General features: G+C 34.9%; 1 protein-coding gene across 1 annotated transcript; it reads left to right on the top strand.

The window, feature by feature from the left end:
* The first annotated feature begins 8,195 nt into the window (after positions 1-8,195).
* Positions 8,196-13,019, top strand: LOC115971891 (TPR repeat-containing thioredoxin TTL1-like). Its single transcript, XM_031091993.1, has 7 exons — positions 8,196-9,535; positions 9,648-9,843; positions 9,965-10,137; positions 11,229-11,562; positions 11,666-11,870; positions 11,978-12,078; positions 12,448-13,019. Exons 1-7 carry the CDS (start codon positions 8,568-8,570, stop codon positions 12,598-12,600), a joined length of 2,130 nt encoding a protein of 709 aa, XP_030947853.1. The 5' UTR covers positions 8,196-8,567; the 3' UTR covers positions 12,601-13,019.
* Positions 13,020-13,457: the final 438 nt, after the last annotated feature.

The raw sequence follows: 13,457 nt of genomic DNA, 5'->3' as shown, positions 1-13,457 counted from the left end.
GCCTTGGCTGAGAGCATAGTAATCCGAGAACAAATGAATGGGGTTGGATGGGTCAAGCTTAGAATCTAACGAGCAAGATACGAATGGGAGGGTGGTCTGAGGAGGAATGTCTCCTCAGATAGGCTAAGCATGGGTCAAATGTGTATCCTAAGGTTCAAGGTAACCTTCTAGGAAGCTCCAGTGATAGGGGTGTGTATCTCAAGTGTACCAGAAGGCTAAGAGCTCAGAAATATCTAAGGAAAAGTTGCTGTCACCGTATTGAATGCTCTGCAGCTAACTTTCTGGCCGCATTTATTTGGAGAAGACCCCTGAATAGTGCTGTCTTGGCCTTCCCAACTCACAGAGGACCAGAGAGGGTGTCCGATGGGATAAACACTCAAGTAGTAACTTAGATGACCAACAAGTGTAGGACCAAGATCGTTCAAAGGAGATTATATAACGTGAGAAACCCTTCATGAAGTGAATAGTGCTATCTTAGCCTTCCCAACTCACAGAGGGCTAGAGAGGGTGTCCGATGGGACAAACACTCAAGTAGTAGCTTAGATGACCAACAACTGTAGGACCAAGATTGTTCAAAGGAGACTATATAACGTGAGAAACCCTCCATGAAAAGGGGATTGGAAAAAAGGAGGGAAACACTATAGCAATTAGGAATCAAACTTGTAATAGAATTTCAAGAGCAATTTATAGGAACTAGTCTCCTCGGACGTTGCTGAGGATATTTTTCCTTAGTATAAATTTGTTATCTTCCTTCTCTTGTCATCAAGATCTGCTTACTTGCCGCTTAATTCATTAAAGTTCTGTTTTCCAACCCATTTTCTACAAATTTATTATTTTGAGCTTTCTGGGCCTAGGTCCATATACTTTTTGGGCTAGGAATTCAAACCAGGTCCTTACAGTTGTAATAATGATATAAGATAGGAGAATATTCATTTATAAAATGAATAAAGTGAAAATTCAAGTTAAGGAATTTTCTAAGTGAAATTCAAAATTCAGTATGTTCGATCGGTCGAAACTTTTGCTCAATCAATCAAAGTAATGAGGAATAATATCCTAGAGTCTTGGCTTGATTCGATCGATGTTCGATTCTCGTTCGATCGATCGAAAAGAGCCTTCGATTGATACTCGATTCCTCTCGATTGATCGTGACTCGTGAAAACTAAATTTCTACAGAATTTTCTGATAACTGTTTTGAACATGTGAAAAAGTTTCAAGCATTGTGAATGGTTTTATGAAACATTTTAACTCTTCATACGTGCATTTTGATGAACTATAACTCTATAGGTATAAATAGAGATTTATGTTCACTTGAAAGTTGAAATACAAGAAATTCTGTGGGTATTCTCCAAAATTGCTATATGTAGAACCCAATAACTTGGTTGTATCCTGGGGACAAGTTTGTAGAAGGCCTTTAGCAACTTGTGTATGAGTACAAATATTGTCTAAATATAACATTCAATTGTACCTCCAACTCAATCACTAATTTCTATTTACTTGATGTGTTCATTTTGGTCTTTCATTATTACTCGTTGATTTAGTGAAATCCCCAACATTTATTACACATAAATTGTTCTATACATGATCTAAAAAACAATTGAAATCGTGACTATTGAAGTGTGCAACAAATATTGCCCTAAAAAATCCTCTCCATAATGCGGAAGTCTTGCAGAACTTTTTCTTTTTGAGTTGGAAGAAATAATAAAGACTGTAGAGGTAATATGCATATTGTACTAAACTTGATCATGCATGCTGATGCTGCGCCATAAAATTTTTTTCATGGCTTTATGTACCGGTTTGAGCCTTAAACATTAATTAGAGGAGTGCTACATATGGTGAAGCTCTATACATACAATAACGAAGTTCCCAATGAGATAAGACTTAATTTGCAACCCATGTTGCATGTGAACGTTACAATCATTGATTGAAGATATTAGCAAATTCTCTCTGTATGTTTCGCATAAGATTGCGTCTGTTTCTATAAGTTTTGTTTGTGATGTTTGATTTTATTATGGCATACTATTGCGAACTTTAAGGGAATTACATTTGAGGAAGTGATGGAGCTAAGAATGTCTTGTTAAAGTTGATCCCAATGAGAACCAAAAACTACTAAACCGATCACCAAACCTTAAAACTTAAGCTTGGGCAGGCTTTCAAGGGCTTTAGAGTTTCGAGTTTAGATCACGTGACCACTTGTTTTCCTTTACGTAAAATGCACGTGCGACCCTTTCCGCACCCTATACGTAATACGTATCACTTTTCTTCCTCCTGCAGCCTTGAGTCCAAAGCGTTGCCCACACAATTTCATGTGCCTCACTTTCCACACCACTTTCCACTCTTTCAGCCTTGAATCCCAAGCCTGCCCACATTGCTCCAATCTTTCACATCCTTTTTTCAAGATTCCAACGTAGATATGAAGCTCATTGAAGAAAAATTTCAAGAGTTTTAACCTAAAAACGAAAAGGAGAAAATTTTCCTACTTGGTATGAAATATCCAAAAATAATCTTATGGTCACAATATAGTTTATACTTTTTTTTTTTTTTTTTTTTACATTTCAATATAAATTATTGTGGTTGAAGTTGATTGGCTATGTGGAGCTTAGTTTGTGTTTGATTCAGATTATGACTTGATTTGATATAAAAGTGTTATGATTTTAATGAGAGATTTTCTAAGACTTAGAGTACGTTTGGATTTGGCTGAAAGCATTTGCGTTTGCGTTTTTTTTTTTTCACGCGTTTTGGGACAAATTTTACTGTTACGGCTACTGTTCATGCACTGTTCATGAGCAGTAGCCGCAAAGTTTGACTTGTCAAACAATTTTTAGCCAATCAATGCACACCGTGCATTGTTCACGAACCCACAAATTTCACTTTTCAGCAACTTTTTCATTAAAAATGAGTCCCACGGTACTATTCACACATTTAAAAATTATTTTGCTACAGTGTTTTTCAGTTTTCAGTTTTCAGCTGTATCCAAACGGACCCTTAGTCCATGGATTGGCCCAAGCCGAATTGGCCTATTTTCAGCCCATTGTGAATTTGCTGAGTGAGATATAAATATCATTGTTTCATATTAAGGTTTGTTATGTTTTTTTTTTTTTTTAGAGAGGAATTGAAAATTGTATTGCTGCATTATGTATTTTTCTCTAAAAATAGTGAAATCAATGCAATTCCATATACTTACGCAAATTGCTAAACTGCGTAATTTCTCGTGTCGTGTAATTGCCTTGTGTTTGTGTTATATTTCTATCTGTTCTTACATCTCACAAATCTGGAAATTTGTGTATATTTCCTATAAAAGTAACATTATTTTTATTTGACGTCCACCATTAATACCATTTTTATTATATATCAATTACATCAAATCGTAGGATTAATTGTGAAAACAGTTGTAAAAGCTTTTGTGTTCTTAGAGTAATTGATATATGAATGGGTGCTAATGAGTCATTAGTAATGACCATGCTGCTAGCTCAATATTATACCTTGATGTGTTGCCTGAAAGTTCGATGACTATGACAAAGTATTGTTCCGAGTCCCATCCTTTGGTTAGCTTATATTATCTAATCAAACTTTTGTGCTTTTTCTGAGAGGATAGTTTATGTTTGGTCCATGCTTAGATTTACCTAATCCTCACATTATTCGAGACCCATTGTATGCTATACAAGGCCCGCAAGGATAGTTATGTATGGTCTCGTGTGAAAGTTGTATGCACGTATATATGTAATGTATATGTAGTCGCCAATTTGTGTATGCTATATGATTCTAACTCTTTTTATATAATGTGATTAATTTAACATAGGAGAGACTTGCGTGATAACAAAGCTTGTGAAGATCTTCATTGAATAAAATATGAGGAATTCAAGACTGCTTGTGATTTAAACATGTCTGATCAGGCCCTTGCTTGACGTGTCAATATTCACGTGAATTAATTTCTACATAAAATCATATATAGACAGTGCAATGGAGAAGGTATCTATGATTGTGGTCAACAATCATAACACACGGATGCGATTCCACCCCTTATATATCTGGTGACTCTCTTACTTGGTTAGGGGTCAACATATATATGTTTGTTTAATCAATTGGAGTGGAATGAAATAATGGCTTTTTTATTCATATATAAATATGCAACCACTTTGGTTCAGAAAAATTGGACCCAATCAAATTTTATTTTCTGCTTGAATTACAGTTGGGGTCTCCTAAATCATTGCATTATAATTCTTAATTAGCCTAAATGGGAGGCCAGTTATCTAAATTAGCAAGCAACCGACAATAATGAGGGATATATACCACTTCTACCAAATCAAGGTCCAAATGTCACCATTTCTATTGGCTTCTTTTGTGTTTTTGGGTAATTAATTTATCTAACACCTCTTGTTTTAAGAGGACTGAAAAAGCTTTTAGCACTTTTCTATTTTGGTGTTCGAGTACATCAATCTGCCATCGTTTTGTCAAATTGTTTTAGAAAAACGAAGACAACAAAAAAGAAAGATAAAAAAATAAGATTAGAAATACTTTTTGCAAGTTGTTAACTTTGACTACTTTTTAGGCTTTTGGTGAAGAAGTCAGAAAACATATGATTCTCTCCAGGGACTAGTTTATGTGCCACTCAGACTCAGTCTCAGCCCGTGCCTATTCCTATCTTTCTCCACACAACATAAATCAGGATTGGGAGAGAATGAGAGCCCCTTTCTCTTTTGTCGGCAGTGGCAAGTAAAGGATGAAATAAACACCGCTGAAAAGAATGAGGAACACATTGTTCAACACGGCTTCATCTACTATCAACTTTTTATTTTATTTTATATTTTTTTTTCTATGAATGAATTCTTTGTTAAGTTATACAAACAAGGAATTTCCAAATTTTCTAACCATTATAATTGTTTATGTGAGGGTATGAAGTGTTGGTCCTAAAGTATTGAATAAATTTTTCATTCCTTTTTTTTTTTCTTTTAATAAAAGAAAGCAATGATTTACAATTTTACATTAACGAATTCAAACAAATTACAACCATAAAGCATCCTATGAGTTCTTCACAAGTGGAGGGATTAAAGTAGCACAAGAGTCCTTGAAATTTCTTGATATGTTGAATAATCATAAGTTAAAGGCAGATGGGCACGTAATTCAAGATTTTTGTCTATAGATGCTTGTATTTAGGCCTACATTTAGTTATTTTATTTAGATTAGTTTGCTTTGGTAAATTTGGTCTAAATTTACCGAATCTGTAGAAAATTTAAAGCTATTTTTGTAAATTTTAATTTAAAAAATGCCTATTAGAACTCTAATATGAGCTCTTATAAATATGAATTATTCTAAATTGGTTTTATCAACCTAACTTTAAATACTTCTATGAGAGTATTTCAAAAATCTGTTTGATTCTGGAATTCTTTCATTGAAGTTTGATCAATATCAAACATTGTTGTGTTTCCATTTTACTTGAAAACATCTTTAGCAAAACCTGTACTTCCACAGGGCATGTAAATTGATCTCCACTTCTCTACTAAACATAGACATACACCATCCGTTAGAATCTTCTTTTGCAGCAATTGAGATTTTGTTGGGAGGATTACAAAGTAATATTTTCTCATGTAACATATTTGTGGATTTACATATAGGGCTATAATTCATGGAAAATTTATTTAGTAGACTAAATTGTAATTTACAACCTCAAATTTTGAATAAATTTTGATTTTATTTTTAAAATTTGAATCCATACCCCTAATATTACACAACATTTGGGGGACGAACAAATAAGTTTTTCCACTCAATTTTGTTAATGAAGTAGGCTAAGTAGCCATTAAACGCTAACTTATTTCAAAGCAATGTAATTTTAATAAATTAAAATTGCGTAATTTTGTCCACATCTATACTATTGTCCAATTCTTTTAATAAGAAGAACTTTATTCAACTTCTCTTGCCTTCTTGAATATAGTAATGCAAGCAACTGATCAATCATTGAAAATATTTAATTAGTTTTAAAAAATTTAATTATTTGCATAAATGAGCATAACTACATGTAATCCTAAACCTTTGTTGGCTAATATTTCAATGTTACTATGGATTCTTGTGAAATACCCCCCTCTTGTTCCAAGCAACAGTTTTTTCCTAAACATCAATTATTACGAGTTCAAGATTAGTCAATCGGAATCAGAAATCTTTATTCATACAGGGTTCAAGAGTTTGGGATTAATTTATAACACAGTAAATTGTTCGTACGACACTGCTTTTAATATTTTAAACTAAATTATTTTTAGTGTAAGACCACAAGACAGAACACTAATATTATTAGTAGGGCCCAATTGCGCATGGAATGAAATAGATCGAACTATAGGGATTCTTGTCCAACTTCAAATTCTATGACATTAATAAAATGTGCAAAACATATGATCAGAATGTTTGCTACCTTGAAATTTGAAACTACAAATTGTGAGGACATAAAATTTTGGTGGTGCCGTCGGGAGCTGAATAATTTTTGAGAATTTTGAGTTTTGTCGTTGTGGGTTACAAGCCAGCACCGACTACTATTGAAGCAGGCAAGGTGTAGGGAAATCCATAGACAAATAGTCTGCAAAACCCTTTAAACACCTTTGCAGTTTTCACCAAATGGTCCTAAAACATCGTATCTATAATATGCTACACAACATTCACAAAACTACAAAGTGATACACAATCCTATCACACAAAACGACAGCAAAAAGAACTGCTACCAACCCATGGATTTCTTTAGTTCTTGCTCTATTATTACCAAAAGAATAAAAAGAAAAAAAAAAAAATCTGCTACCAACTACCAACCCCATGAGAAAAAAAAAGAGAAAGGAATGAATGGAAGGTAAGGGTGTTTGGCAAAGTAAAGAATGAAAACTAGAGTCCATTCCATAATAGCATACAGCTGTGTTCATTGTTCAATTGGGGTCCAGGCCAAACAGTCCCTTGGCGGTGCCTTGGTTTTCCTAACTGCCAATTGGCTAATTATCCGGAGTTTGTTTATGTTAATTGTTAATTTTGCCTTTTACTTTTTCAATTGATTCACTTAATTAGGGACACGACAGTTGTTACCATCAATCAGAAAAAAAGTGTGCTCAGCAAAATTTTCCCTTTCGGGGGAAAAGTCTAATTAATGTTTTAAACTTTTTCTGTTTTGGGCCATAGATTATACATTTACGTCTACCATTATTATTTATTTATAATCAACATTAACTAGTATCGGTAAAATGCTTGTTAAGAAATTGTTTTATATTAGATTTTTGATTGTTTTATACGATATGAAGTCAATAGAGTCAACTTTTTGAGTTTCACTTACTACTTTAACTGCATTTTCAGCACCCTTATTAATTTATGCCAATTTTTTATTAATTGAACTCCACAATAACTCATCTTTAAAGAGCACCCGGTTAACATTTCCCATCCTAATTTCTGGCTGTACAAGTTTTCATGGTCATTTATCGCAATTAAATTGAAAGAGACTCACACTTTTGGAAGCTGACAACAATAGATTATTTTTCCATAATTAAGCAAATTGTAATGAGCTTTATTAGAGAAAAATAAAATAAAATTAGCACGTGTATAAAGTATGTATAGACGAGTTAGGTATGCGGTATGCCAACAACAATTTGTTAATTTTGTTTATAGAAATAGAATGACAAACACAAGGTTTTTGTTTTTCGATTTTTCAGATAAAAGATTCTAATAAGAAACCACATCAGGCAAAATAAGGCAATTAAATTTGTTCCAGCACATGTCATCTCAATTGTTGAACGGTTGAAGTATAATGTATTGACATGAATGGACAATTTAACTATATATGCCTCATTGACAGAGTCTAACCTTTGAGTTGATTCTCAAAAAATATTTAAAAAAAAAACCCTTTGAGTTACAATTTACATGAAACCAAGAAAATTAGTCAAAACTCAAAACTCAAAGGGTATTGTATATTTGTATTAGTAACTATATATAGTATTTTAATCCTTAGATCAACCACTCTTAATTAGTTGAAAAATGTCTAGCTAGTATTCCTTTTTGTATGGTATGAATCATGTAGTCATTATCAAAATCATGAAATGATAATATAGGCATCTTTATTTTTAAACAGGGTTGGGTTTATTTTAGAATTTCTTATATGTTATTCTTCCACAAAGTCTTGATCCCTCCCTCTCATATCTCCCTCTAAAAAATTACAAAAGAGATAAAGTTGGTTTCTTGGAAGCCACTCTAGGAGGCTGTGAGTTCATATATATATATATATATCTATCTATTAGACGTTATTCAAACTATGCTTGCTACATAGAATCCTTCTCATTCAAGCCTTCTTTTGATAATTTCCTTCCTTTATCATTCTTTTGAAATTCCTTCAATTGTTTATGCTTAGCCATTCTTTCCTTTTCTTTAATTTTTTTTTTTTTTTTTTTGGTTCCTGGTACATATCCTTCATGTTAAATTAACGATTTGAACATGATCTTGATGCCACCTTGTGCTTACAAAATCATTGGTTAATTCAAATACAATTCACCCTCCACTACTTGGTCTTCTATAGGTTGTCTTGTTTGATAGTCATCACATACATTGAAGAGACAGTCATGGCAGAAATGGAAGTGGATAGTGAATTTGGCTGCGGATTTATGGGTGGAATCTTCCAACGCCGGAGCTACTGGCCAAGAAAAACTTCTGTGCGTTCACTCCCAAGCACTGAACATTCCAAGAGGCAAAGAAGCAGCTCTGTTGAGTCTGCTTGTAAAGCCTCCAATTTAGCCAACAAATCTCCACCAAAACTCAATGAGCAATCCGCAAAGAATTCAACTTTGGTTCATCCCAAGGTTTCTTCAACAACTTCTCACAAAAGAGTTCACGGTCGAAGACCTTCTGATGCTGCAAGAAGCTCAACATCATCCTCCACTAGTTCAGTCCAAACAAAGGTGCCTCAATCTCCTGACTTGGGTCGTGAAAGAAAGCTAAAAAGAGAGCCCACTAGTAACTCTTCAGAGCTTACTAAGATGATCACTGATCCCCAGCTATTAAATGAAAGCAAAGCTCTCATTCGTTCCACTCCAAGCAATGCAATGATTTTAGGCCACTTGGGTAACTTGAAACAGACAGGGCCTGGAAAATTGTTAGGAAATAACAGTCCCAATTCCACTGTTAGGACAGTGGATTACCTGTCTAGGAATCTTAGAGAGAAAAGTTTCATGCCTAACAACCCCAAAAATGGCTTTGGAAAGCTTGGTGGCAATGTTGTCATGGGCAACATTGTTAGGAAGAATAGTGATGAATTTGGACAGCTTCGAGGTCTAGTAAACAGATTAGATCCAGAGGCTTTTAAGTCCAAGGGAAATGAGGCATATAAGCAGGGTAGATTTGATGAAGCCTTGGCTCTATATGACCGAGCAATTGGTCTTGATTCAAATAAGGCCACCTACCGTTGCAATAAGAGTGCTGCTTTGATAGGTCTAGGCCGGATTATGGAGGCTGTTTTCGAGTGCAAAGAAGCTATTCTAATTGAGCCATCATATCACAGAGCACATCATCGCCTGGCAAATCTGTATCTCAGGTATTGAATAAAGTGGGACAACATTGTGTGTGTAAATGTGTCTATGTGTGCGCGCGCATTGTCCTGTCCTGTTGAAATTTTTCCTAAAAAGAGTGTATATTATGTCATGCAGACTGGGAGAAGCAGGGAAAGCATTGCATCACTACAAACACGCGGGGGCCAATGCTAATTCAGACGACATAGCCAAAGCTCAAGCTCTTCAAAACCACCTCAGCATTTGCACCGAGGCTCGTAAGTTAAAAGAATGGAATACCTTGCTAAAGGAAACCAAGTATGCAATATCCTCCGGCGCAGACTCAGCACCACAGGTTAGTTTTCTCTGTTCAATTTCATATACTGCAGGAGTTTTTAATTATTTGCCACCTTTGATTATAATTCTTAACATTGTACTATTCTTACATTGGAATTTTCTGATTATAATACATGAAGGTCTACGCTCTGCATGTGGAGGCCTTATTGAATCTTTATAGGCATGAAGAGGCCCATGCTACCTACCAGAAAGGACCCAACATAAGTATTGATTCTTGTACAAGGTTAATTGGCCCGGCTACTAGTGCTTACATAATGATGATTGAGGCACGGGTTTACTTGGCAGCTGGCAGGTTAGTTAGATCATTTTGCGCTAATATAGGTTCAATGGAATCTGGATGTTTGATATGTCACATTTTTACTTTTTCCTTGTGCACAGTAAATTTGTCGGCCTAAGTATGATTAGTGTTTTTTACCGGACCAGGGGCACCAAAGATTTTCATCTTCACACTCGTAAATTTCACTTATACACATTTTCAAAAAAAATGTAAAGGGGATAAAATCAAGTTTTTTCCGTTTTATTTGGTAATTTTTTGCAAGTTTTGCATGCATCTACCATAAGAATGCTAGGGTAAATTAGTCTAATAAGACGTGCCTTTCTGTAAATTGGTTTACTTTTAGGGTCTTGGCTGATTATTTAATGGAAATGCTCACAAAAGAAGTTTTCTTTTGTGGACTTACTTGCTTTAATGTTAGTAGTAGTACAAAGAGATGTGGCAGAGACACTTCTCAGATTAGGAAAGAATGACAATACTTTGGTTTTAAAATATTTGAAGTGAAGAAGGAGCCACATCTAAGCTATTTGCGTGGACTTCAAACTTGTGTAACATTGAACAAGATATGAATTTATATTGATCTAATGTGAACATTTTTGGCCTTTTCAAGTACTTGTTGCTTTCCACCTTAAATAGCTAAAAAGAAAGGGGTTGAATCCGCTCTTAGGAATCATTCAACCCTTGAAATGATTGTCTCAGTGTATCATGTAAATTCCTTGAAATGAAAAAATCAAATAATTCTCTATGGTGGAACAAAATATCTCGCATTTCAGCCTCGAATAGTTTATTGTTTTTGGTTTCCAAAGGAATGTTGGTATGTTGCCTTGAATGTTGCACTAATCCGTTGAATCCCATACCAACGGGTATCATCCTCCTAGAACAACGTTCTCTTTTAGACTTTTCAACCAATCGATATGACCATGGAGAGCGGCTTTTGCTAAAACCTCGAGCAGTTTCTTGAAAACTTGCTTCGGATATAAAACTTTGAGTTAAAAAAGAAGAAGGGTTTTTGCAGCTTTCTGTAGCTCATTAATCATTATACTAATTAATTCATCTTAGGTTTGTGTTAGAAAAAAATGCCAATGTGCTAAAATTAAGGTTTTTGACAGGTTTGAAGATGCTGTTGCAGCATCTCAACAAGCAGCTAAACTTGATCCAAGCAACAAGGAGGTGAATATAGTGGTAAAGAGGGCTAGGGCAGTGAAATCAGCCCGGTTGAGTGGTAACTTGCTCTTCAAGGCATCGAAATTCTCAGAAGCATTTGTCACATATAATGAAGGACTGGAAAATGATCCATACAATGCAGTTTTGTTATGCAACCGGGCAGCCTGTCGGTCCAAGTTAGGCCAATATGAGAAAGCTGTCGAAGATTGCACCACGGCTCTTAATGTGCGGCCTTCTTACAGCAAGGCCAGGCTACGAAGGGCAGATTGCAATGCCAAGGTAAATCATCGTCGCTTGAGAGTTAAATGCTGTTTTCTAGCTAGTGATGCTTGTTTACTAGTACTTATTTTCTTCTTCTTCTTTTTTTGTTTTGGTAACTTAGTTGGAAAGGTGGGAAGCTTCAGTTCAAGACTACGAGATGTTGATAAGAGAGACTCCTGGGGATGAGGAGGTAGGCAGGGCTTTGTTTGAGGCACAGGTCCAGCTTAAGAAGCAACGTGGTGAAGACATTAAAGACCTGAAATTTGGGTCAAATTTGATTTTCATCACTAGCAATGAACGTTTCAGACACTTCATTACCTCACCGGGTAATTCATCACATCTTGTTCATTTGCAACATCCGCTAGTTTTATTTGATTGTACGGAGATTAGGACTTAATACGACTAAAAATCAATATGTTGTGTTAAATAACAGGAATGTCCGTGGTGCTCTTTTGTAACAAATCGAACCACAAGCAAGTGTTGCAAGTCCTGGAGCACGTTTGCAAGAGATTCCCATCTATTAACTTCCTCAAGGTTTGTGTACCATAAAGAAGATTTGGGGTATTTTCTTGTTACAATGGAATTTTCAAAAGTTTTAATCTGATAAAATGTTTTTTTATTTTTTTTATTTTTTTATATAAGATAGAATTCTACTTTAGAATAATCCAAGTGTATTTGTGCGTGAAGTTTCCTCCTGGAGACTTGAACTTCGGCCCTTACCCCCCAAACCTCACAAGCACTTATACTTATGGAGTAACCATCGCACCAAATGTGTATGATGGTTAATCCGATAAAATGTTAAGAACTAGTAGTAATATCGTTTAAAGTTATACAAGTGTGACTTGATTCTTAGCTATAAATGAGAAAGAATTAACTCATTTATGTATTTGTCAATAAATTCAGGTGGAGATTGAAGACCACCCCTACTTAGCAAACTCAGAGCATGTGAGGTCCATTCCAGCCTTCAAGATATACAAGAATGGATCAAGGGTCAAAGAAATTCCAGGCAACGACCGTGAAATGTTAGAGAGTTCAGTCAAATTGTACAGCAGTTGAAGATATATGTATAATTGTACAAAAGCAAAACAGGTAATTCGTGCATAGCGTTGGACAGGATCACAGGAAGCAAAGTTTTACAAAGAATGGGAGCCCAACGCACCAAATTACACAAATTGGGCAAATTGGAAAGATATATATATATTATTTATATGCTGGCATTGCACATAAAGTAGAAAAAAGTTGAAGGAATACGTGTGGTGGTAGATTAGAATATGAAGTGAGATTTTAGAGTTCTTTGAATGGCTTTATGATATTTATTTTGTTGCTTTTGAATGTTAATGATGATTAGAATGTTCTGTGACTGGCTAATTTGGATATGTTCAATTTCTTTGCCGGCATTATTAGTGGGAAAAGTTGAGAGGGAACATTTGTGGTGGTAGAAAAGATTATGAAGATAAGTTTAGTGTGTTCTTTGTATGGGGTTAATGGCTTTTATTTTCTTTCTTTTTGAATGTTTATGAACTCCTTTATTCTTCCTACCCCATATGTTTTACACACTAGCAAATGAGATTTTTTATTTAATTTAATAGAAAGTTGAAAAGAAGGGGAAGGAAACCCAATGATATCCTTTATTGAAACTACAATATAGATTCGGTAATCTATAATTTGAAAACATTATGCATATTTCATAAGACGTAACTAAAAGTGGACACTGAACCCAAATTTTTCCCTATTTCATATACCTAGTAGCCAAAACACTACTCATTACCAAAATAAAAGTCAATGGTAGTATCAAAATAGCAAACATCAATCATGAGTTCATGGCTCTTTACACAAAAACGATCCAAGGCTCCAAGCTTTACTCAACACTCCTGGCTTGAGGAGGATACAAGCTTTGCACCATCTTGAACTCA

This window comes from Quercus lobata, chromosome 12 (genome assembly GCF_001633185.2).
Source record: "Quercus lobata isolate SW786 chromosome 12, ValleyOak3.0 Primary Assembly, whole genome shotgun sequence".
Classification (NCBI taxonomy): Eukaryota; Viridiplantae; Streptophyta; class Magnoliopsida; order Fagales; family Fagaceae; genus Quercus; species Quercus lobata.
The sequence above is the reverse complement of the archived record's forward strand: the minus strand, read 5'-3'. Positions and strand labels throughout refer to the sequence as shown.